The sequence below is a fragment of the Coenobita brevimanus genome, chromosome 6, assembly GCF_032717465.1.
Source record: "Coenobita brevimanus isolate Jiangsu-jjx chromosome 6, ASM3271746v2, whole genome shotgun sequence".
In the NCBI taxonomy this organism is placed as follows: domain Eukaryota; kingdom Metazoa; phylum Arthropoda; class Malacostraca; order Decapoda; family Coenobitidae; genus Coenobita; species Coenobita brevimanus.
The window spans coordinates 55,327,976-55,352,948 of record NC_136959.1 but is presented as its reverse complement, the minus strand read 5'-3'; the positions used below and the strand labels follow the sequence as shown (position 1 = coordinate 55,352,948).

General features: G+C 41.1%; 1 protein-coding gene and 1 non-coding gene across 2 annotated transcripts in view; both read left to right on the top strand.

Moving 5' to 3' along the window:
- Window positions 1-1,873: 1,873 nt before the first annotated feature.
- The window catches only part of fws (Conserved oligomeric Golgi complex subunit 5 four way stop), a 79,799-nt gene continuing 56,699 nt past the window's right edge, over window positions 1,874-24,973 (top strand). Inside the window, exons 1-4 of the mRNA XM_080272313.1 lie at window positions 1,874-1,928; window positions 6,271-6,320; window positions 15,238-15,342; window positions 23,330-23,454. Of these exons, the coding sequence (XP_080128439.1) occupies window positions 6,284-6,320; window positions 15,238-15,342; window positions 23,330-23,454 (267 nt within the window). The 5' untranslated portion in view covers window positions 1,874-1,928; window positions 6,271-6,283. The remainder of the gene's footprint in view (window positions 1,929-6,270; window positions 6,321-15,237; window positions 15,343-23,329; window positions 23,455-24,973) is intronic.
- Window positions 22,417-22,535, top strand: LOC145403224 (5S ribosomal RNA). The gene has a single exon (XR_013897950.1). It is a non-coding gene; the product is annotated as a 5S ribosomal RNA (ribosomal RNA).

Here is a 24,973-nt window from a genome sequence, read left to right as displayed (position 1 = left end):
AGTCGGTACCACAACACCCTCATACAGCCTTCTTTTTACATCCATTCTAAGCGAACGACATCTAAACACTTTTTTCATTCCTCCCAGCACCTTTTCTACTTCATTTATTCTAAACTTCACTTCTGCATCTATTCTTCCATCCACAGCAACAGGTGACCCTAGATATTTAAAACACTCTACCTCCTCAAGCAACTCGCCATTCAAAACTATATTCATCCCCCTACCATCTACCAACCTCGTACACTTCATCACTTTACTCTTATTCTCATTTACTTTCAATTCCTCCTCTCACACACCCGTGGATAAATGAATGAAGGTAGAGAGGGTGGGGAGAAAAGAAAGTGAAGAGGCATGAACGTGGGTGGGGGGTAGGAGAGAGAGGGAGGGATGGGGGGGGATATCAGGAGTAAGGGGGAGAGAGGAAGGGGGTTTAGACAAGGTTATAATGAGGAATACCAAAGTATTGCGCTCATACGTCGTTTCATAACATTCTTCTTTCAACTCATGCACCTTGTTATACTAATCAAATACTGTACTGTATACAGAATACTGCACTCTAGGCAGCCTAATCACTAGTACCACTTCTTAAAAACACGCCTTTAAAGTGTATAAAAGTCTATGTGGCAACTAGTCCCCTTACACTGTTGCCAGACAAAATGACTCATATCACACGAGTAGGCTTGCAGCGAATTTATGCTGACGACTGTACGTATTCCCTCATATACATAAACATACTTCCATAAATATTTCTTAAATAACATTTTAATACAATCAATTAGGTGCTTTCTTATGGTACTTAAGTACCAATAGCTTCCTCTGTGCTAGATTGCTTTACGTGATGTACCCTAATAATACTAAGTACTGAGATATGAGTTTAATTAACTTCTGAACATCAGATGTCCTCAATGGAGTGTCAAACATATGGGCGTTTTAATATTCTCTATAGTAAAACTGTGCGAGATGTTGTGTAACATAGCTTTGGAAATAATTAATGGCATTTCGGTTGCATGACAGATTTTAACTACACAATCACGTGCACAGAGGAAACCTCCCCTGTCTCTCTTGCCAATAAAAGTGCCCAAATAACTTTAGATGCTGATACCACTGCTTCTTGACATGGAATAATCTCTTTCTTGGTCATATAATAAAGCCTGTAATCTTACAGAATTTGCAAAAATATATATTTCTTACCTGTGAAATGTAATGCCATCTCTCTTGATGAACTGTTGTGCCCATTTATGCATCCGTAAGCTACACAGTGGGTATGGCACTACATTTTCCGGACTCATCGGCTGATTTCAAAGGGCACAGGCGTCAGGAAACAGTGCTTGTAACAACTTGTTAGCCACCACTTCCCTACACCAGCGCCGCCCTGGCGGTGGACCAACAAACTACACAGTGCAAACCATGAGGTAGCTACGCGATGTTGCAGAGCTCATTGGTCCGACCATACTACCCAAGTTTCGAAGCATGGTGACGAAACATGTTACAGACATTGGTTACACTGGACCAAAAGCAGGGATGTTGTTTTAGTTCATACCCACGCGGTCATTTTCCACGGATTCTCCAGTATCTCTATTTCCATATTCCAAAAGAACAGGTGTCCAGGAGGCCAGAATAATAAATGAAACATTGAATTTTGTAGGTGACCCACAACTGAGTGTAAGCAGAATTTATCGTTAGTTTCGTTAGTTTCACTTAATTCTCACAGATCAATGACTATTTAGTCACTGTCAAAATATTGTCAATGTTTATAACAAAATTATAAGTACAATACGAATCCACTGAATACGATCTCGAAGTTTAGTTTACGCTCTTGCCCTTCCAGATTATATTGCTAATGGCGCCTACGATGCTACTTTGTTTTTTTCAACTTCTTAACGTCTATACCCTGCTGATGTGACACTTCTGAATGCAAGAAAACTCTGGTAAGTGAATTTTTACCATGTATTTTACACAGTTTGTAGTTATACCACTTCATTTCTTGCCAGATATATGGAGTATATTTGCTTTATAAGTAGGATGAGGGAAGTCGACGTGAGAATTTGTCGTAAAGCCGAATTAAGCTTATCATGAAAGCACCTATATTTGTCAAACTAAAGTTTCAGAATGACGACGGGTCAGACGATTAATGTGATATTTATATCCTTTTTTTCGTTTCTTTTTTTTAATCATTTGATATACCCATTCATCAGACTTATGTTCTAGAGGGTTTGGTGATCCATGGCGACTTCCTTTTATGTTAATAGTAGTTTGAGTGTTAAGCCGTGGTTACTTGGGTCATTTTCGAGCAGTTTATGTTTCCAGAATTGCAGTTTTCATCGATATTAGGGCATTTGAAAGTTTTCTGGGTGATTATTTCAGAATGATTTGCAAATGAGCATGTCAGCTGAAAGACTTAAAACAGATCGGGGTCAGATCATTGCTAATATAATTACAGGTAAATACACAAGTTGTAGTGTCCATTTGTCATCTTAATCGGACAATATTATTATTGTAGGAAAAACTTAATTTTAAAAGCTCTTGTAATATACAACAGAGCTAACCACACTGGGTTAGAGAAGAACTAGGGGTGACATGATTGAAGTCTTTAGCCCGTTAACTGCTCTATACAGCCTGGGCTGTTCCGAGTGCGACTGCTCAATACAGCCCTGGCTGCGCAGGTGAATTTCGAATATAGTGCCATGATGAACAAGGCTGATGCATGCAAGCATGTTCTAGCCATCAAAACCGAAATCAAAAACCTGTAGCAGCCGTGGCTCAGTGGGTTAGAGCGCTCCGCTCTGACCGAAGGGTCGGAGGATCGAATCCACTCAAGGGTCATTGGTAGACATCAGGAAGGGCATCCGGTCATAAAATGCTGCACGCTCCTGTCCAAAGTCCTCTACCCAGGGGCGACGCCTTAGCCCTTCGGGGAAACCAGGCGTAAAACCAATTATTATTATTTATATATACAGTCCAATAGGAAATCGGACACTTCAATGTTCATCCATGGCTTTACCGAGGTAAATATTGAGCTAATATTTCATTACTGTGTACTTTGGCATGTGTTCTCTCAATTCCTAAGACAAAATTTGCTTTTTAGGAAATTTCATTTTTACCCCTATGTCTGTTCACCACAGACACCTCCAAAAAACTGCCATGTGTGGTTAATGGGTTAAAATACTGAATGGTTTTCAAAATGTTGATGCTGTTCAGATTTTTTCAGCTTGCAGCAAGAGGAACCCATTAACAAGTTGAAACCAGAGGACAGTTTTAAGTTATTAAAACAAAGGCACTGAACATCAAAACAAAACGAATTCTTTGACACGAGTAATAACCAAGTGGAACATCTCCCTGAACATGTTGCCCCAATATTAATGCATTTAAAAACTGGTATGACAGCTACATCAAAGAATCTCAGAAAACAGGTGAAGATCTACGGGTTTGCTGAGTTATATCCACTACCTAATGATTTCTAGGTCCTCCAAACTTAGCTCTGAATAATTGATTATTTAATGTTCTCTCCCTTTGAGAAAGCTACTTGAGAGTTAAAGAATTTGTTCTAGTAGTACAGGTATTCTGCTTCTGTAAGCTATTACAAGCATCAATATAGCCAGAGTAGCAGCATCCTCATTTGCTGTCATCATCACTGTACTTCTGTGTATCAGTAAAATTTAATAGGAAAAAACAATGATTTGTCTGACTCACATGGCAGCTTTCTCATTTTTTTTCTTGCTGTGATAGAATGGCTTGTGTGACAATCTTTAAAAGAATGTCATTGCTCTTGCTATTGTCCCTTGGGTTTGTGGTTTCGTGAAAACATTCCCATGTGACCTTGACTGAAGCCATGGTCACACACGGATGTTTTCAAGTAATTCATACTTTCATAATTGCTGTTTGATAATGTTCAAGGAGACATGGGACCACTTCTTTAATATTAAGAAAAATATATATATGAATTAATTCAGTGACTTTGTACTGTAATGGTGTACAGAAGTGCATTTTTGAGTATGAAGATCCATCAGTAAACAAGGAAATTACTACGGTATTATATGAGGGATAAGTTTGGCTAGGATGAGTCTGGATAAGCTAGCGTAAAATAGGTTAGGTAGGATAAATTAGTTTGGGTTATGAAAATTTACTGGTATATACTGTACGGTAGGTTAAATACACAAGGGAACTGTAAGGGATAATATAGGTTAGGATGAGTGGTTTGGTAAGCATAAAATAGGTGGGATAAATTAGGTTGGGTTATGAAAATTTAGGGTTAGGTTTTTGGATGAATCGGCACCAGTGAAGGTAATTTCATGCCAAAAATGGCCTTCCAAGATAGCATCGGTCTGCGTTCGGTGTATCACAGTTTGGCATCCATCAGTCTTTGCTGCCATTTGGGATTGTAAACTGCCTTTTAAATGCTGAATGATGCTTGAAATACTGTATTGGTTTTTCAAAAAAAAAAAAAAAAAAAAATCCTTTATTGCCATTTCTTTAGTGGGCAATCTTACCATACCCAGTGGATTTGTGCTATCATGCACTCTATGCCTGTATGTGTTTTTTTGTGTGCAGATGAATAGTACTGAATCTTGCTCAGCATACTGAAAGGTGGATTTTATTTCCTGACTTCCCAGCTGGATGCTGGGTTAGGTTAGGCTGGGTTGGGTTAGGTTAGGTTAGGTTAGGGTAGATTAAATTATTAGGTACAGTTAAGCTAGGTTAAGTTAGTTTTAAACACTTAGATTAGATCAGTCCCTTCCATCGTTACTAATATTTCCAATTAGATTATTGTCATAGTCATGGTTATTATTCATGTGCACAACAAATGAGGCCTCAAAACACTCAAATGAACTAAAAAACTATCAATTTGAGGGGGGGGGGGGAAAATAGGAAATGGCAATAAAGGAAATATTTACACACACACACAAAAAAAAATGCACCTAGAAAATACTCAGAGAATCCCATGGAGGGCTTTTTTAAAGAAAAATTGAAGAAAACAGCAAAATAAGGTGGTCCTGTGTCTCCCTGAAGATTACCTGCCATTTTCCTTGATAAAAAGAAATAATAAAGTTTTGGGGACAGTTATTTAGGAAAGATTCTCAGATTGTAGTGCCCATCAGAGCACGAAAGAATTCCATCAATAATTGAAGTTAACTGCATGCTAGTACATGTATTATATTCAGTTACTGGTATACAACATATAACACTAATTTTATGCCTAGTGATCACGTAGTATATTAATATTATGAACAAGGTACTATACTCATATAGCCAACTGGCAATTTTCAAAGCACAGTAGTACAGTGACCCCTTAATATCATAAATGTTTTTCCATTGAATTTTGGTGTCAAGAGAGTATTGCAGAATTATGAAACTTAAACCCTGTCATAAAAGTTTCTGCATTTCCTAATGGGAGTTCTTTTTTAGTTTGGCAAAGTTTTTAAATGGAGAATCATATAATGTACAGCAACTATATTTTTGATGCATCTGAAAGATGCTGCATACATATGGTTAATGTAAATCTTAGTCATTGGTGTATAGTACCAGTAATATTGATATACAGTATTTAGAGAGTAGTTCATAAGTGAGGAAAGTATGTTTAAAATTTTTGGAATGTAATGTTCTCAATAAACTACTGTACTGTACAGTGTAGGTTATGTACAGTATATGTCAATAATTGCACTTTTGTCAGGGCGTATACTTTTTCCCCTGAACACAACATGTTTTTGTAGTTTTGGTGTTGGAAATTTATTGCACTGTGGTGAGACAATCCTATTCATGAACTTTTCAACATATGTGAGAGAGAGGTCATTTAGTTTTGATGCTGTTGAGGGGCTCCTTCACATCATGACATCACCATAATCATGTCCCTCACTCCCTTTCCTGTCCTCCAAAAGGGGAATGGTGGACTGTGGCAGAGGTCTAGATTCATCCTACAGTCCATCAGGCTCATGCTCAGAAGAACCTTGAACCACAGCAGCAATATAATGTCGAATTTTTCATTTTTTATCTTGCTACCTCAAGACAATTTTATTCAACTTAGAAATTACCTCTTACTGTAAAGTAATTATTGTAGAATGTGTCAGCCCATCTAGTTCAAAGTGTCTCCAAAGCTGAACAAAATTATCTGGTGGTAGCAGAAATAATGAGATACACAATTAGACTGAAAGGATAAAAGTTCAGTTGCACCAGACTAGGTTAGTGTGGGTTAGCTACATGCTTTCATTATGACAGTAGATCTATACTGTATTGTATTGGTTTTTTCCTCCATTTCCTTTTTATTTTCCCCCCCAGCCCAGCAACAGAAATGACATCAACGATCTTCAAGGAGTTTCAAGATGACGGTAAGTAGAGTACTTTGTTGTTCAGATTGAAATTGTACAGTGTACTGTACCAAATATTTGTAAATGATTTTAGTTTTTTCTCAGTGAACATGTACAGCATCACTTCATATCATTGGAATCCACTTTTTTGTGACAGGTGGAGATTTGAGAACATAAATAATTAGAAAGTGTGGATACTTTATCAGAAGTTATGTGTCAGATGCAAAATTAGATCCAACGTCATTGTTTACAAAGTGGTTTAAGTGCCATATTTGACATTTAGTTTCCCACTTAAAGTATTTTGTAAGGTATTTGTCACTTTAAAGTGCCACATACGTATTTAACCAGTCACAGGGTCTGGCTGAATTGAATCAGAAGCACACAATTTGAGTAAGATATCAGTATTGATACTGAAATCAAGAGTATATTTACCCCTCTGACTGCCTAAGATACTGGTATCTCATAACTGAAAGAAAAATTAAAAATGCAGTGTTCAGATAGTCAGATGACAACCAACTTCCTCCTCAAGTATCTCCATATACAGTACTATACTGTATTGAGGTTGTCTATGGTACAACTGCTGATATCTGAATTGGGAGCAGAACCAAGTTCCAAAACTAGCCATTTACTTCCTAACACTTGTTAGGATTCTCAGGTGTGTACAGTAATCCCTCAGTTATCCATATACCCATTATCTGAACGATACAATACCCAGATACTGTGATCTGGCTGTATTAACCCCTTCACGCAGGCATTATTTTGAGGTTGACGCATTCTCACTACTGGCATTTTTTTGAAAATAGCATGTTTTCAATCCTTCGTAGCTGGAAAAGTATAACGGTTAGGGATACAAATTATCCCGTGGATTGTGCAATTACCTTTTTTTTATCCCACCCAGTGGTGCAAAAAACTAAAAATATATGTATTTTATTAGGGTTTGTATTTTATAAGTTTGAAGATAAATATCCAGGGCATCATCTGGTGAAAAAAAAATCATTTTTTAAGTTCTTGTTTATTATAAATTTGAAGAGCCAGGGTATCATCTGGTGAAAAAAAAAAAAATCTCACTGTCTTTGCGTAGCGCCGTGCGTAAGTTTCCGTAGGGGTGTAGTGAAAAAATGAAAAGAAAAAAAAATTGTTTATTATAAACTTAAGTATCCATGGCATCTTCTGGTTAAAAAAAAAAAAAAAAAAAAAAAAAAAAAAAAAATCATTGCGTAGCGCCATGCAGAAGTTTGCGTAGGGGTGGAGTACACCCGACCCTCCATTTCCTGTACTCCGAATTCCCAGATTTCAAATTTCACGGACACGGGCTGAGGTCAGGCAATATTATCAATATTACTACTTGGTGTAATAATAAAAAACAACACCAGGTGGGCCGCCAGACAAAGATCTTGAGCTTCTTTGCACCGTGGGCTGGGAGGCCATGGTCGCCTCACCCAGATGCTGCTCACCCCAATCCTGCATCTGAGTCACCTCAACCTGCACCCGAGTGACCTCAACCTGGCCCTAGTGGTGTCACCCAGTCACACACACAGGTCACTGGTGACTCCGACTCCAAATAACAAGTTATTCTGGGGTCCCACTATATTATCACGGCATACATACTGTAGTTTCACCTACATTGTTTTAGTAAGTATTTGTACTTTGCCGGGGTGAGCAGGTGGAGATTGTCAGACGTGAAAGGATTGAACTTGCTGGTGAATCTCTTGAGTGTGTAGAAGAGTTTTGTTATTTGGGAGACATGTTGTGTGCTGGAGGTGGGGCTGGAGGTAGCTCTGTGGCTAGGGTGAAAAGTGGTTGGAAGAAGTTCAGGGAGCTCTTGCCTCTCCTGACATTGAGAGGGCTCTCCCTACGTGCTAAGGGGTCTTTGTATGCAGCATGAGTTAGGAGTGTAATGCTGTATGGCAGTGAGACCTGGGCAGTGAAGGAGGAAGATATTCGCCGGCTCAGACGTACAGAAATGACAGTGATTAGGTGGATGTGCAGTTCGTCCCTGCGTCCAAGGCCTGGAGGGGCTGGGTTTACAATGGAAGAGTTGAGAGGTAGGATGGGACTGGAGTGTGTTGGTGTTGTGATGAGGAGAGGTAGATTGAGGTGGTTTGGACATGTGGAGAGGATGGGGGATGATAATTGGGTGAGGAAGGTTCATTCATTCATTCATTCATTGCCAGACGCCATGTATCCCAAACGGGGTGGCCAATGGCTTAGAGTTGAAGGTGAGAAGTGTTAATATTGGGGGTGGGGTTATGAGGGGTAGACCGAGAAAGACATGGGACGAGGTCATTAAGTGTGACCTTAGGGTTAAGGGACTGAACAGGGAGGCTGCAATGGATCGTGCAGCGTGGAGAGCCGCCATTAGGTGACCAAGGCCGACACATGCAAGCATGTTGGAGCCTTTAAAAACGAAAACTAAAACGATTTATACTGTGTTTATATTTGTTATTTCAGTATGTACTTTATTTATATTTATGTTGTTGTATCAGTGTTATTATTTTATGTACTGTGTATGTTAGGTATGTTGGTATAGGTAGCCTACATTCCAGAATGCTCTAGAATATCGGAATAATTTGCCAGACAGTATTAGGGAATTCGGACAAGTATGATAAAAGTCCGGGGAATGGTATGTGGGGCCGGACTTTTGCGATTCCTGGACTTTTAGGGTTCTCGGACAAGTCTCCCCCTCCCCTTTTAATCCAGAAAATGGAGGGTCGAGTGTAGTTAGCAGCAATACATAGCCACTGGAATGTTAGCACAGCCTGAGCTGTGGCGCGCCTTCCATGAGTTAAAAACCATATTACCCACTAACTCTTCATCTTGCAAATGAAACCATCCTCAGGTCTGCAAATTGTCCCATTGATGAGTAGGGACGGGGAGAAGAGAGTTAGTTCCTTGCAGTGAACTTGGGCTGTGTCCACGCGGCAGCTCTCTGCTCTGACTTTGTCTGTTGAAGCCAAGTGCCTGGCTAGCGTTGTCTGTTGAAGCCAAGTGTCTGGCTAGTGTTGGCAGCAGTGACCGGACTGTCAGAGTTGTGCGCATGTAACACTGGGTGTCCTTCCTTTTCTCTCATTTTCTCACTCATTTCCTCAACTTGACCCACTCACTGCCATTGGTATGGATCATTACCATGTACGTGTGGCTTGTCGTTGGTTTTCTGGCCGTAACATAGTGACACTATGCCCTGGTGTGTGGGAGAACTGACGATGATACAATAAAATGTGAAAAAATAAATACTGTACAGTATTTTCTTATTTTCCAGTTATTGTCTACAAACTTTTCACTTTATACAGTATTCACTTTGAGAGAAGACTAGTGATGGTGCATTTTCCATAGTAACTTTTCTGTAGGTTGCATGCATTATTCTTGACTATGAGGTAAACACTTGTACTTCTATTTATGTTTTTCTTTGCATTATTCTGGCATGGTGATAATACCTACCTTACTACTCATGCTCTACAGCACTTATGGTATTTGCACATCATAGCACAATTATGGTTCATATCACGTATTTTCCAAAGTAATTTCAAGAGCAAGAAAAAGAAGTTCTACCCAAGAAAGTAATTTTCTACAGGTGCTCACTTGGTTTTCTTCCATTTTTGGTAGGGTGACTCAAGATATTTACATCCTTCACTTTACATATTACCTTTGCAAATTCATTATCACTTATGAAAAAAAAACAAAAAAAAACACTTGCACATACTTTTCCACTATTTACAATCTCCCACACACCTGTCTTTAGAACTCTGGTTCACGGAGGTAGTAAAAAAAGCAGGAGGGAGTGGCGAAGGTGGGTGGTGACAAAGATGATGACTCGCCTGATTCAGGGACCCCCTGGGGAGATCCAGGCTGGCCAGGCAGACCACATGTCACTATAGTTTGCCCTATCACCGCATGTGAAAGGTCATGTTGTGAAGAAATGGCCCTTGGAGTGCTTGGGTGTGATGATGAGGGTCTTGGCAGGGAGAGACTGTGCTGCATTTGTCGCGTGTGGTGGTGAGATGCAGTAGCGGCGCTTATGGACTTCATGCCCGTCGCTTTCGCCACCACCTCCTTCACTTCACCGCTGCAGGGTCATCCATCTCTTCCCCAGAGGTGAAGGCGTCTTGTCATATGTCAATCTCGTCTCTTGAAGCACTGAGAGGGCTTTTTCCAACATGTCAGAGTGGGAAAGGGACGGAGCACATGACATGTCTCTCTCTGTGATAACTTCCTCCATATTCAGACGAAGTTTGACCTCTGTTAGATAAACTGGACACAGTTTCATCTAGAGCATGCCCTGTTGAACTGTCACTTAGCCCTTTCTTTGTATCCACTATCTGAAGTTTGGCAGTGATGAATGATGCAAGGGGGCTTCCTGAGGGGGGGGGGGATGGAATTGGATGAGGATGTTTCAGAAGACATCACTCCACACCTGGGCAAGTCACAGCATGACTGAACCATGCGTGCATGAGGTGCAGAGGGTCTCTTCCCATCCCTGGATACCAGTATGAAATGACGGCCCGTTCAAATGGTAGCGGGAAGGCAAATGCGGCTATACCTGCCATGCGGCCGCCACCGTTCACCCAAAATGACGCGGCGTATGCCAGTCCCTGGTGATTGGGGGTTAAACCATTATGTATACATTTTTCCATTTTTTCCAGACAAAATGCTTGCATCCGGGTGGAAATTATGACCGCAAACATTTTCGCCTGCCCGGGCAGGGAAGAGCTCAGTAGCACCATATTGTCTGGCTTGGTAGTTCACCCAGCATCTGCTGGAGACCCCCTGCTCCTGGTCGTTCCCACTTCTCACCTGGCAACCATGTTGTGAACAGCTCCTCATGGACAGTTGCTATGGCAGTGCATGTGGTGGCTTTTGTGGTTATTCCCTACCTGTTTCAGGCTTTGCTATTCCTTGCATGCCTCTTTCTAGGGTGCATGATGATGACCCATCCACCAGGGAAAAGGAAGAGGGTAGTGCTGACTCTGGAGAAGGAGTGGGAGATCCTAGGTATGATTGATGCTGGATGGTCGACTTTCTGCATTATAACGCCCTGATTCCAGTTCACCTCTGAAGACGTTTTCATATTTTACGGGCATGTTTTTAACTTTAAAGCGCTCCAAACTCACTGAGACTGGTGTGGTAGGGTATGCCTGAGGGTGTGGGGAGAGGCTAGCTGGGACAGAGGTGGGGTGGGAGGGGAGGTTGGGAGGCCCACTCAGGGTGACTGAGGAGTGTGAGGGAGAGGCAGGCAGGGACAGAGTAGAGTGGGAGAAAGGAACACAGAGAGGCAGAGTACATGTGTACTGTCTGCAGTCAGCCACCCAAGCACTGGTATTATTTGTGATTGATTTGTAAGAAAAAAAAAATGGAAAATCCAAATTATGAAAATAAACCCAGTTGTGGGAAGGGGATAGGGTACAGGGAGCCCAGCATCAGGGGGTTAAAGGAGTACAGGCATACCATGATATCCGGCGATGTTGTGTATCTGTGGGAGTGTTCGGACAGCGAGTTTGCTGGATATCGCAGCAATTTTCCCATAAGATGATGAAGAAAAGCCAGAGATGCATTCCAGGCCCAAATCCAAACTCCCACATACTGTACTCATTCAGTAGACTGACACAGAAACACCATAGGTAATGCTGTTATCCTCATGAACAGCACTGTTGCTAAAAAATGGGACATCAAACATCACATATTATGCAGGAAGGTAAGGTGGTGGGGGTGCAGTGCTGAAATGCATTCAGGGCAGCAGACTCAGTGAGAGTGGAAAGCGCGGGCCAGGCAGGCAGTGCGCTAATTGGGTGGGGGAGTGTGGGAGGAACAAGGAGGGAGACATGCCTGGCAGCGCTGACTCAGCAAATGAGAGGAGAAACAAAGGAGATAAATGAGGGAGATTGCATCACTGAGACCTGAGAGGGACAAACCACCTCTCTCTCTCTCACGCACGCTCGCGCACACACACACACACACACACACACACACACACACACACACACACACACACACACACACACACTTCCTCCTGTCTGAATTTTCACTCTTTTCCATTCCTCCTCCTACATCTTTCAGATCCTCATTCATCTCATTCTCTCTGTTTCTTCCTTTCCTCCCTCGCGTACATCCTTCACACTCTCGCCTTTTTTCTTTGCCTTCTGTCCCGCCTTCTCTAATCTCCCCCCCCCCTCCACTTAATCATCCTGTCTTCTGTAATGTTTTGTGCACCGTTTTTCCTTCCCCCAATGTCATTTTCTTCCCTCCCTCTCTCTTCCTTCTCTCCCTATGCTTAGCACGGTTTCTTATCTTCCCTCCCTTCCCCTTCTTTTCACTCTCTTTCCATCCCCTCCTCTCTCCCTCTTTCTTCTTCTGTTTTCTTCTCTTCCCCTCACTTTCTCCCTCTCCCCCTCCCCCATTTTCTTTTTCATCCTTCCCTCTACTTCTCACACTTCTCTCCCTCCCTCCCTCTTCTTCTCATGTTTTCCTTCTTTCCCACCCTCCCTCCCAGTTCTCTCTCCCTTCCCTTTGTTTCCTCCACTGTTCTCTTCTCTCCCTTCACTTTCTTCCTCCTTCCCTTCACTTTCTTCCTCCTTCCCTTCACTTTCTTCCTCCTTCCCTCCCTCTCTCTTCTTTCCCTCCCTTTGCATCTCACACCTCCTCCCTCCCTCCCTCCTCATACTCTCATTTTTTCCTTCCCTTCCTCCCTGTTTTCTCTTCCCCCTCACTTTCTCCCTCCCTCTGCTTTTTTCCTTTTCTTCCTTCCCTTTGTCTTTTTTTCACTCCCTCAGCTTCTCACACTTTTATCATCCCTCCCTCCCTTTTCTCATACTCTTTTTCATTCCCTTCCTCCTTAACCTCTCTCTCCCCCCCTTGCTTTCTTCTATCCCCCTCACACTGGGGACACCACCACATCCACGTTCAGATGCGTGTTTCAAACCTAGTGAGGGGTGGAGTGTTTGGAGTAGCGAAGCAACGGCCGTTTGACTTGTGGGAATGTTCCCCAATTTCTTATGTTCGGTGTAGCGAGTTGTTGTTTATCGATGCACCAGATTGGGGTGTGCCTGTATTATTTTCCATGCTTGACCAAGGTAATTACTTGGCTGTGGTGTGTAGGTCTGCTTGACCAGAGTAGCATTTAACAAGAGGAACAAGTGTTGTACAGTTTATTGTAGTAGCCTTTTACAGTGGCTTTCAGAGTTGGGTTATGTATGAAGGGGGGCCAGAGGAGAAGTCCATTATCCAGATGGGTCCACTTTTCGGACATGCCTTTGGCTCTGTTATATCGGCTAATTGAGGGATTACTGTAATAAGGTTTGTAACATGTGATTGTCTCAGTTTTGACTTTGTTAACTGGTGGCTGAGTTTCTTTCCTAAGATAAGAGTGATGATTGTCTCTGTATATCAAGTCATATTAAACTTTCATGATGGTACCTGTCAGAGGTGACAGTCGCCAGCCATCTTAAAATTGTTAATGTTAGTAAAATGCCCAAATGTTGGTGTAACAACTACAGTCAGGATTTTTTTTTTTCTGACAAATAGGTACAGTGCACTTACAAACCTTTTGCCTGTGTATGAATTGTGTTACAGGCAATAGAGAACATGAAATACTGCATTCCAAGTCCTACTAACCTTAATTTTCATTTTCTTTAAGTGCTTTTATGAGTGCAGGTTTTGTCAGTGGCAGCAGTTACCTTGAGAATACTGTGTGCATTCAGCTGGAAGCTTGTATTGTGGTTTTACTACTACACTTCAGCACATTCAGTATATTTTTGCTCAAGATTTCAATAAAGAATGTTCTTGTTTGGTTGATAATTTCCATAAACTGAATTGTTGCATTTCATTTGAAATATAACTCACCTATAGAGAGTGCCAAAAAACTAGTTTCTAAAACCACAGAATGAAGGTCTAGCGTATTTTAAGATATTCTTGTCCCATTGGTAAGTGTAGATGTGTTTTTTTTAATTGCAGGCACTAGTCTACAAAACCTGCATGACAGACCTATCCTACTTGTACTGCCTGGGGAGATCTTATGTAGACTGAATATTGTACATCTGTTTGACTTTAGCCAGAAGAAAAAAAAATGGCCTGGGGACTGAAGGGGTTATTAAGAATAATGCCAGCCCGAATTGCCCAGGAAGGTCATTCATAAGCTGAATAAAATGGTCTGGCATTGGCTAGCATTATACAAAAACAAAAAATGAGAGAAATGAAGTCAGTGAATGTACAGTGAGGTTGGATGAGGAGGAAATGGAAAATGTGAGTGCGGTAAAAGAGTACTTGCATAGTCTGGTGATTTAGGATGGAAGTTTAGAGAGTGAAGTGCTTTAAAGGGTACAACAAGGAAGAAAGGTTGCTGGTTACTTGAAAGCAGTGATAAGAAACAGGGAAGTGAACAAGTTACTACATGACAGTATTGTGATGCCAACTCTAACATATGGAAATGAAACTTGGACCTAGTTGGAGGGACAGAAGTCAAAAGTGAGAGCAGTGGAAATGTGTTATTTGAGAGGAGCATGTGGAGTTACATGGAGAGACAGACTGACAGATGAGGAAATGAAGGAATGTTGTGGTGTGCATGTGGATGTGATAGGAATTGTTAGGAGAAACACATTGAGGTGGTTTTGCCATGTGGAGAGGATGGAGAGTGAGAGACTAACGAGGAAAGTGTATATGAGTGAGGTGGAGGGGGGAGAAGGAGGGAGAGGCCAATGATGAGATGTAGGGATGGGGTGGAGAGGTATATGAGAGAGGGGGGGGTGAGCTGGGAGCAGGGCAGTGAAATGGCAGGGGACAGGGCGACATGGAGGCGATTTGTTTGTGGCCACCCTTTGCGATATTAAGGCTTCTGGCAATAGGTAGGTAGGTAGATAGATAGAAAATACCACGCTGAAAGCCTGAATTGGATTATCAGTTTGCTACAATTTATATTTACCTCAAACTCTAACATTTTATGTAATTTCAGGCACATATGCACCCTTCCTGGCAGAGGACTTTGATGTGCAGAGTCATGCCAGCCACCTTGTGCAAGGAGTGATCATTGCAGAGCATCTGAACAAACTTACTTTAGGTGGGTAAAGCAACCATAGTAGATGACATGAATTACAATAATCCCTTATTTATCCAGATATGCAGTATCCGGACTTGTTCATTATCTGGACGCTAGGCCTTGGCTCTATTAAACCATTATCCAAATTTACTTGCTATTATCTGGGCGTAAATGTCCCTGAGAACTTCGGCCAGCCAGCCGTCATATTCAAACATTTGGTATCGTGGCTGCTGGGCTCGAGCCGTGAGTGGGAAGTAGGCTGTAACCCACAACCAGAGCTAAAATGTCCGTCTGCCCCTGTACTGAATGGTCAAAGTCGCATGCCCGTCTGATCACTCCCAGTGAACCTCCAGCACCTGAGTAATACGACTGTAACCCTCAAGTGGTGTCAGAATGTCTGTAGGCATCCCCACCGAATGTCAAAAGTCACACGACCTCCAAGCTGTCTTTACTAACTGCCACTGACAGTGTAACACAGACCACAAGCCATAAGTAAATGAACGGTAAAAGCGCCCATCTGCCACGTGACAGAAGGGAGAAAACCCTGCACACAGCCTCGCATCTCTCTCCTTCCCGTCCCTCCACCGAACCCTCCCGGCTCCCCCCTCACTCCCTCGGTCCCTCCCCTCCTTCGCGCGGATAGTACTGACTTGAGTTTTTAAATTTTTTTTGCGATTTTTCGAATACAATAGTACCTTTTTATCCTCGGATTTAAGTTTCCGCGAATCAAACTTATTTTAATATTGTACTATACACTGTAACTTAATTTGAAATTGGCATGCAAAGTGCACTTCTTTTGTTGCTACAGTTAGCATACCTGCATCCACAGGCATTCCTGCCACTCCGCCAGTCTTGTTGTAAACACCAATCAGTTCGTTACTTACAGTGTCGTCGTCCTTCTCATGTTTACAACTCTACTGTACTTCATTGTGTAAGTGAAAAATGGTTCCCAAGAAACAAGTAAAGGATAAAAGCAATCCTAAGCCAAAGAGAGAGTGTAAGGTGTTATCTGGCGTCCTGTCAGAAGGGTCAGACTAGACTCACAGCTAACCTACAGTGCCACCACACATCTCGTTGCCTCACCACATTAACACTGCAGGAAGTGCACTACAATCGTCGTCGTCATCATACAGCAATCATCGTCATCTATACAGCAATCATCGTCATCGTACAGCAATGGTCCTCATTGTACAAAGGTTATGAAGAGAACACACAGTCTTTTGGTGAGTGTTAACATGTATTTGTAATATTTTAAAGTATGTTTTTATTTTTTCAGGGATGTGCGTAGCTTATGTGGAAATAATATGCCATTTTATGATGATGACTTGAGTATCCGCAAAATTTGCCTTCCGCGGGGGTCTCTGGAACCTGACCCCCACGGATAACTAGGGTCTACTGTACTATTGGTTGTATCAAAATTCTGAAGTGACCGCGAGAAGGCTCATGAAATTCTGCATATAGACATGTACGTAAGGTGCTGGCAAATTTTGCACTAGGATGGTGGGAAGTTATGTGAAGGTAAGTTTTACTCCTGAACACTATTGTCACTGCATTTCTGTATTTTTACTCATCAGTTTCCTGTGTTATTATTAGCTTATCGTACAGTATAAACACCTGCGAAGGTGATAGTATACCATTTATACCAATTTAACCAATTTCCTGTGGCATATTGGGCAGAGGAATTTTTGTTGTGGGCCAGGAACAGCAATCGCTGGTGTCATATAACTGATTTTCCAACCGTCCTGAGGTTTTTTGTGGATGTCTTTTTGTTTATGCTTTGTTTCCTTGGTGTTTAGCATTAATATGGATAATCCTGTGTGTGTGTTGATGCCTAAATATGGCAGATTGACCTGAAAACAGTTGAAAAAATTAGGCGGGGTTCTATACGTACAGTAGTGTATAGGTAGGCTTTTTGAGTGGTTTTGTTTTTTCATGTTTTTTTGGGTGTTTAGCATTACTGTACTTTGGATATTCTTATGTGTGTTTTGATGTCTAAATATGGCAAATTGACCTGAAAACAGTGCCAAAATTAGGAGGGATACTGTATATATAGTAGTGTATAGGTAGGGCTTTTTTTTTTTTTTTTTTTCCCCCCTGGTGTTTAGCATTATTTTGGATATCCCTGTGTGTGTTTTGGTGTCTAAATATGGCAGATTGACCTGAAAACATTACCAAAATTAGGAGGGGTACTGGACATACAGTAATGTATAGTTTTTTTTTTTTTTTTAATGGTTTTCTTGGTGTTTAGCATTATTTTCAATATTCCTATGTGTGTGTTCATGTCTAAATATGCCTACTGGAAAATACTGCCAAAGTAAGCAGAGATACTGTACAAAGAGATTAGGTATTGGTTGGAGGTTGGTTATAGATAAGGTCCAGGCATAGTAGGGGGGATATTGTTCAGTAATCACTCTAATATCCGGACGCCCAATATCCAAACATCCCCACTATCCGGACATAAGAATGTTTCATACTGTACTTTTTTCCATACTATACTTACCTCATTTCACTCTTTAATGTCCTTTATTGGTGTGAATAGGGTGTTAGGAGCTATGCATGTGCAGTAGGAAGGTGTTTTTCTGAGTTAGGCTAGGTTAGGGTCCATAAGTACCAGTCCAGGAGCCAGTCACCAGAATGTTTATTATTGTATGAACCTACCTCTAAACCCTCATTTTATGCTTCTTTTGCATTTATTTCAGTCTTTTATGTGCCTTATTGGTGTGATTTGGGTCTTAAATAGGTGCTATGCATGTGCAGAGGGAGTTGTATAGGTGTTTCTCTGAGTTAGGGTCCATAAGTACAAGTCCATAAGCTGGGGCCCAATATCCGGACAGAACCAATATCCGGACCTACCTATGGCTCTATTAGGTCGGATATTGGAGTGATTACTGTATTTGGACATTGCCACTACCTGGACATGCTTTTGGCTCTATTACGTATAATCGAGGGATTATACTGTATACTGTATTTATTCCCCACCTCGAACCCTAATAGTAAAAAGTGTTAATGGATACTAATTCATGTGCATGACAGTTGCAGTTTACTTGAAACCTCATTTTTTACACCAGAGAATTAACATAAATTTGACATTACATGCTCTAGCACATTGTGTTCTTTCACAAACTGCTAAAGAACAGGTTGTTTAATGCCAAACACACCATATCCGCATGTGAGGTCCAAGCCCGTAAAACAGTTTTATCCATCCATCCATCCATCTGTATATCATCCAATCCTACGTTGCCCCATGAGGAGCGTAGGAGCCCGGGGCTAGACAGTTGGTCCTGACATTTAAGATAAGAGTGACCAACCTCACTCATCCCTGAGTGGCATTACGTGAGCAATAAACCCCAGCCACCCCTTGGATATAAACCTTCACTGGCTCAATTTGATTGGAGCACAGTAATTACCCACTAAACCACCAGGCGCCGAAATTTGGTTATATGGTTACCACACAGCGTAGTAAATAGTTTCCTGGTTTACAGGAAACCATTTGGCTTGTCATTCAGTATAGTCACCCATAAATTTTAAACAGTACAATTTTGCGGTTGCTAGTGTAGGTTGGTGAGCGTTGAGAAAATCCCATGACTATAAGAATACCTTCTCCCCAAAATAAAAAAATTGAGATCAGGTTAATATTTCTACTCATGGCTATGATTTGCTTTGTATGTTAACAGTTGTGTCCATGAAACTTTATTGTAATTTTCTTAATTGTGGTTCAAAAGTGATGTTGTGTGAAGCATGTTAGCAATAATGTGACTGTATTTTCCTCTGCAGCAACATACAAGGCCAGAATTTTAATAGCATACTGAGTATTCAGAAATACATGGTGTGTCCAAAAAGAAATCAAACTTTTTAAATAGTGCACCAACCAACTGGCATAGTGTGATCGCAACAGGGGCGCTGTGTAACGGCAACCTTCAGCTTTAGTCCAGCACTAGCTGCATTACACCACGTCATTTAATCATCGATGTTCACACACGAGTGAACGTGGGTTTAGCGTCTTGACAAATTTTCGTCTTTTTCTGTTGTCTGAAATCAGCAGCCTTTCCGGGTGGATTTCAACTTTGGAGGGGGGAGGGGAGACCGCAGGGGCCAAATCCAGAAAGTACTGCAGCTGGGGGACAATAGTCATATACTCTGCCACAAAGCGACAGATAAGGAGCAATGTGTGAGCAGGTGCATTGTCATTGTGCATCATCCAGGCTTTGTTTGTCCATGCCTCAGGCCTCATCCTTTGCACTGCCTCCATCAAACACTTTGGGACATCCAAGAAAAACTCTCTGTTGACTGTCAGACCACATGAAATAAATTCATGATGATCAACACCCTGCCAGTACGATTAGATGATCAACATCACCTTCACATATGAATGATTCTTGATTTTTTTTTTTTTTTAGTCGCGGTGATGATGTCTCAACCTACTGCAATGACTGCCTTTTCATTTGTATATTGTACATTCACTCTATCCTCTTCCTTCTGCGTGTGAGTGACTGCACTGAGTGACAAGCCAATTGGTTTCCTGTACACCAGGAAACCATTTACGCTGGTGGTAACCATAAAACCAAATTATGGCACCTGGTGGTTTACTGGGTAATTAAGGTGCCCCAATGAGATTGAGCCTGTGTAGGTTCATATCCAAGGGATGATTGAGTTTATTGTGCACATAATGCCACTCAGGGATGAGTGAGGCCAGTCACTCAAATGTCAGGACCAACTTGACTAGCCCTGGGTTCCTACACTCCTCATGGGGCAACATTGGATGGTGGATGGATGGCACTGTACTGGACACCCATACATCACCTGTTATGAGATTATTTAGAAGGTAAAAGTTTATCCAGATTTGAAGCCATTTCATGCAAACACATTTCCGTTCAAGATCCTTCATTGTTCAACTTGCAACAAATAACCAAGTACACTAAATATACATTCACTGAAGTGCATGTACCTTGATGACTAAGTGATGTGATGTGGCTAGTGTTAGACTAAAGCTCAAAGTTGCTGCAACACAGTGCTTCTGTCAGAATCATGCTGTGCCAGATAGTTGGTGCGCTGTTTATGAAGTTTGGTTTCATTTTGGACATACCTCATATTGCCCAGTGAACCAAAGGCCCAAAACTTAACTCTGCAATGTATATATATATTTGAAGCCTTCTGAGTGTTCCATTTTATATCTGGTTTAGTGGTTGGTGTTTCCCAAACTTAAATGGCCATGACCCTGAACACAGAAATTTTTGGCCTGTCGACCCTCAGGACGGAAAGAGTTTCAATTCAGTGTTCTTCATTTAGCGTTATCCAATAAAATTTATTAGATAAAATACAATGGACAGCTTAAAGTAGTATTCAGGAAAATTTATTGAATAAATTTTACTGAATTTTACTTTGTCAATAAATTTTTATATTTCTTATCTTGATTGAAGAAAATGAAAGGCACCACTTCATGTAAATGTAATTAATTGCAAAATCAGACAAGCAAAGAAAAACAAACCTTTGACTGGCAATTATAATGCAGCAGAAACCAACTTTTGACAGGCAATTATGATGCTGCTTCATGAGTGAGCCATTTTTGACTATTAATTCTTTGCTGATCCATCCATCCATCCATCATCCAATCCTACGTTGCCCTGAGAGGAGCTTAGGAGACCAGGGATAGGCAAGTTGGTCCTGACATTTAAGATGAGAGTGACCAGCCTCACTAATCCCTGAGTGGCATTACATGAGCATAAATGTAGTAAACAAAACTTTTGGTTACCATGATGATTGCACAAATGACAGGAATTTGATAATTTCTTTATTCAAATGGATTCTCAGCCTCAACAATAAAGTTTATCACTAGCAAGTTTCTTTCTTTGAGTAAAAGTTCCTAGGCTTAAGCTGCTTCCGCAGTTTGACCATTATATAAATGGCTATTCTACTCATGAGTTAGCTTGGCAGTCACAGGAAATAAAAAAAAAAGTAAGAGGCAGACAAAACTTACATTGTGATAACTGCTTATCACAGCACGTCAGTCATCCAAAACTACGTCAGGAGTGAGTAAGAAACATACTGCGATTGCGTCAGGCTCCATCCTCCTCAGCAGACAAGTATTGGATATGAACAGACTTGAATACATCAGGAGATTTCATACATTTATCGATGCTTCGTCATTCATAGCTATTTTCCTGTTCCAGAGTCACAATGATGCTGTATATTCCAAAATTGTGATGTACTATTTTGTAAACATTTTTTAATTATTTTAATTATTTTGTCAAACCATCCCACGATCCTCAGGAGCATCCTTGGAACCCACATTTGGATCGCTACCATTGGTGTGATTATTGGGTCAGAGTGACTCACTCAGTGACAGCCTGTTATGTGCAGCATTGCAGTCATCATGAGGTGGCTGCATGTTTTTCAGTCATGTAATTCTTTCTTGGGGTCATCCTGCCTTAACAAACTGAACTACAGTAGCTAACCTGGGTCCCTGCACCTCGAAAAGGGTCGTATGGCATTGGAGCTATTGCTTAGAATCTGTGCTGAAAGTGTTGGTGAAATCAGGGCTATCCAGTAATATCTTGTTTGATGGCTACATCGTGAGACAGACCTGGCAGTATTGCAAATTCCTGGTCTTCAGGGTAGGAAGGTAAAACTATGAGTTCAAGGTCCTGCTACTTGACCTTACTGTAGCCCCTAGAATTTTCATAGAACACAAGAAAAGTATTCCACCATTAAGAGATGTCCTGTGCAGGAATGGTGAATGTGCACCTCTCAAATATAATTTGTCATTGTTAGAAAAAGAAGATTGAACAGCAAAACAATTAGTTAATGGTTCTGAGTGGTTTTTAAACATACCCGCAGAAACTGACTCTTCTTCTGGTGGTTGATGGTCCCTTGTAAAGGCTTTTTAATATAATGCTTCTAGTTATTTTGTAATGTATTTATTTTTGTATAAATAATGATTTGTAGTAAAATATGGAAATTAATGTTTGTATCATGTGTTGAATTATGCAAATTGGCAATTGCTATTATGAAAACCTCCGATAAAGTGTATTGCAGCCTCGTATTATTAAAATAGAAGTTTCCCCTTTTTTTTTTTTTTTTTTTTTTTTTTTTGTGAGTGCCAACGGCCATACCATGTTGAGTACACCGCTTCCCGTCCGATCAGCGAAGTTAAGCAACGTTGGGTCTGGTTAGTACTTGGATGGGTGACTGCTTGGGAACACCAGATGCTGTTGGCATCCCTACGTGTCAAGTGGGGTTGGTGGAGGATTAGTGCCCCTCCCTGTAAAATTATTAACTCTAAGCCCTTGGCCACCCCGTTTGGGATACATGGCGTCTGGCAATGAATGAATGAATGTATGGGTTGTTAATATCATAATGTAATATAGTAGGGTTTTTAACTCGTGTAAAATTAAGTTGGCATTTGGTAACTCTGATGAGTGTCGAAGGACAAAACACAAGTGTAGCATGACTTGGGTGAACTCTCAGACACCTTAGAATATAACCTCACTGTATTATCACATGTGTCCAAAGGAAATGTCCCTTCAGCCTCTTCATTATTTGACGCTTGCAACCACTTCAAAGTTAGACTAGTTAAGTGGTCTGTGTTGGCAAGGAAAGTAGGGTACTTGTTGAATGGAAATCAGGAGTGGTAGAGAGTAGTGAATTAGCCAGTAACACCAACCATTGCATGACCATTCTCATAATTATTACAAAAGTGATAAAATATGTAATAGTCTAGAGAAAAGCCCTTTGTTGTTATTGAAGACAAGGGAAATACCAGTTTTGTCTTTACCCCTGTTTGTTTTGTAGGAGTTTTAAGGCTGCTTGCACAGATGTAAGAAACTGGTCCATCAGTACAAGATCAAAACTTGGCAGCTCTCACTTACCTTTATAACACACATGAAATACCTAGATAGCATTCTTTTTCCCATATCTGTAAGGTAATGTGGACAGCACTGGGCTTCATTTTACTGTTACATGTTATATTGTGTCTTGTACTGTAGTACATTAATCCATCTTGATCTTTCAGGTCTAAATCGGCTTGAGCGTGAGATAGAAAGCCAAGTGGGAAGTCATTATGAGGACCTCCTCTCTCAGGCCACTGGGGTTGAGACTCTTGAGGATGTACTCAACACTATGCATACCAGGATACAGGTCAGACATATTACCAACTTGGCCTCAGATGATGTTGACATCTAACTTGGATGTGATGTAAACCCAATTTACCAGATTGTGAATACAATGACAGGGTTGTGGGGGTGTTTTTTTTTTTTTTTTTTTTTTTTTTTTTTTTTTTTTTTAATGGTAATTGTGTGCTAAATCAGGGATTTGTATGGTAACTCATACCTAATACCATATTTCCAAAAATTGTCCATGGTTTATGTTCCTCATGGGGCAATGCAGGATTAGATGATGGATGGATGGTACATAAAACATGTTTTTTAAATAGGGATCTTTTTCCATCTAATGGTTTATCTTAGCTTATATGCCCATGCAGTGCCACTAAATTTGATATTTGCACAGATGAAGAACGCTGTGAAGTGGCCAAAAAATGGGAAAGCAGCTGGAGTTGATAAGGTGTATGCAGAGATGATTAAGTGTAGCGGAGAAAATGAAACGAAATGCTTGTTGGAGGTACAGTATGTAAGAAAGCATGATTGAGTGAAACTGCCAGCTGAGTGGAAAAAGGCTGTGATTGTACCCGGGTACAAATATTAAGGTGAGCGAAGTGAGTGCAAGAATTATTGTGGCATAAGTTTATTGAGTGTTGGTTTCACTCTCATCTTAAATGTCGGGACCAACAGCCTAGCCCCGGGCTCCTATGCTCCTCATGGGGCAATGTAGGATTGGATGATGGATGGATGGATGTAGGGAAGGTATAGGGAAGAATTATTATAAATTAAGAGAGAGATCAGAAGTCCCAGTGAGAGGTGAACAGGGTGCCTTTAGGAGTGGCAGAGGATGTGTGGATCAAATACGCTGTATTTGCAGAGACGGATAGTGGAGAAGGCTTGTGAGAAGGACTATGAGGTGTTTATGGCGCTCTTGGATCTGGAAAAAGCATACAACAAAGTAGACAGAGAAGGATTGTGGAAGGTTTTGTGCATGTATGGTGTAGATGGTAAGCTGCTAGGTGCCAACAAGAGTTTTTATGATGGTTGTGAAGCATGTGTAAGGGTAAATGGGCATCTAAGTGAATGATTCACGATTGGTGTGGGTGTGAGACAAGGTTGTGTGATGTCCCCATAGCTGTTCAGTATATATATGGATGGGGTGATGAAAGAAGTAAAAACATGAGTAATGGAGAGAGGGATGGCATTGGTAATGAATGGCGATGGATCGAATATCTCAAGTTTGTTGTAGGCTGGTGATGCCGTACTACTTGCAAATACTGGACAAGAACTAGGTAGACAAGTGCAAAGTTTTGCTGATGTCTGTGAGCATTGTGCCTCTAGAGTAAATGTAAAAAAGAGAAAAGTGATGGTTATTGAGAGAGAAGGTGACTCCCAGTGTGATGTTATAGTGAATGGAGATAGATTGGAATAGGTGAGCAAGTTCAAATACCTGGGTACAGTGATAGAAAAAAAAGAGGAAAATGTGCAAAAGAAGTGGAAAGTAGAGTGATACAAGGAAGGAAGGCAGCTGGTTCTATGAAGGCCTTGACAAAAACAGA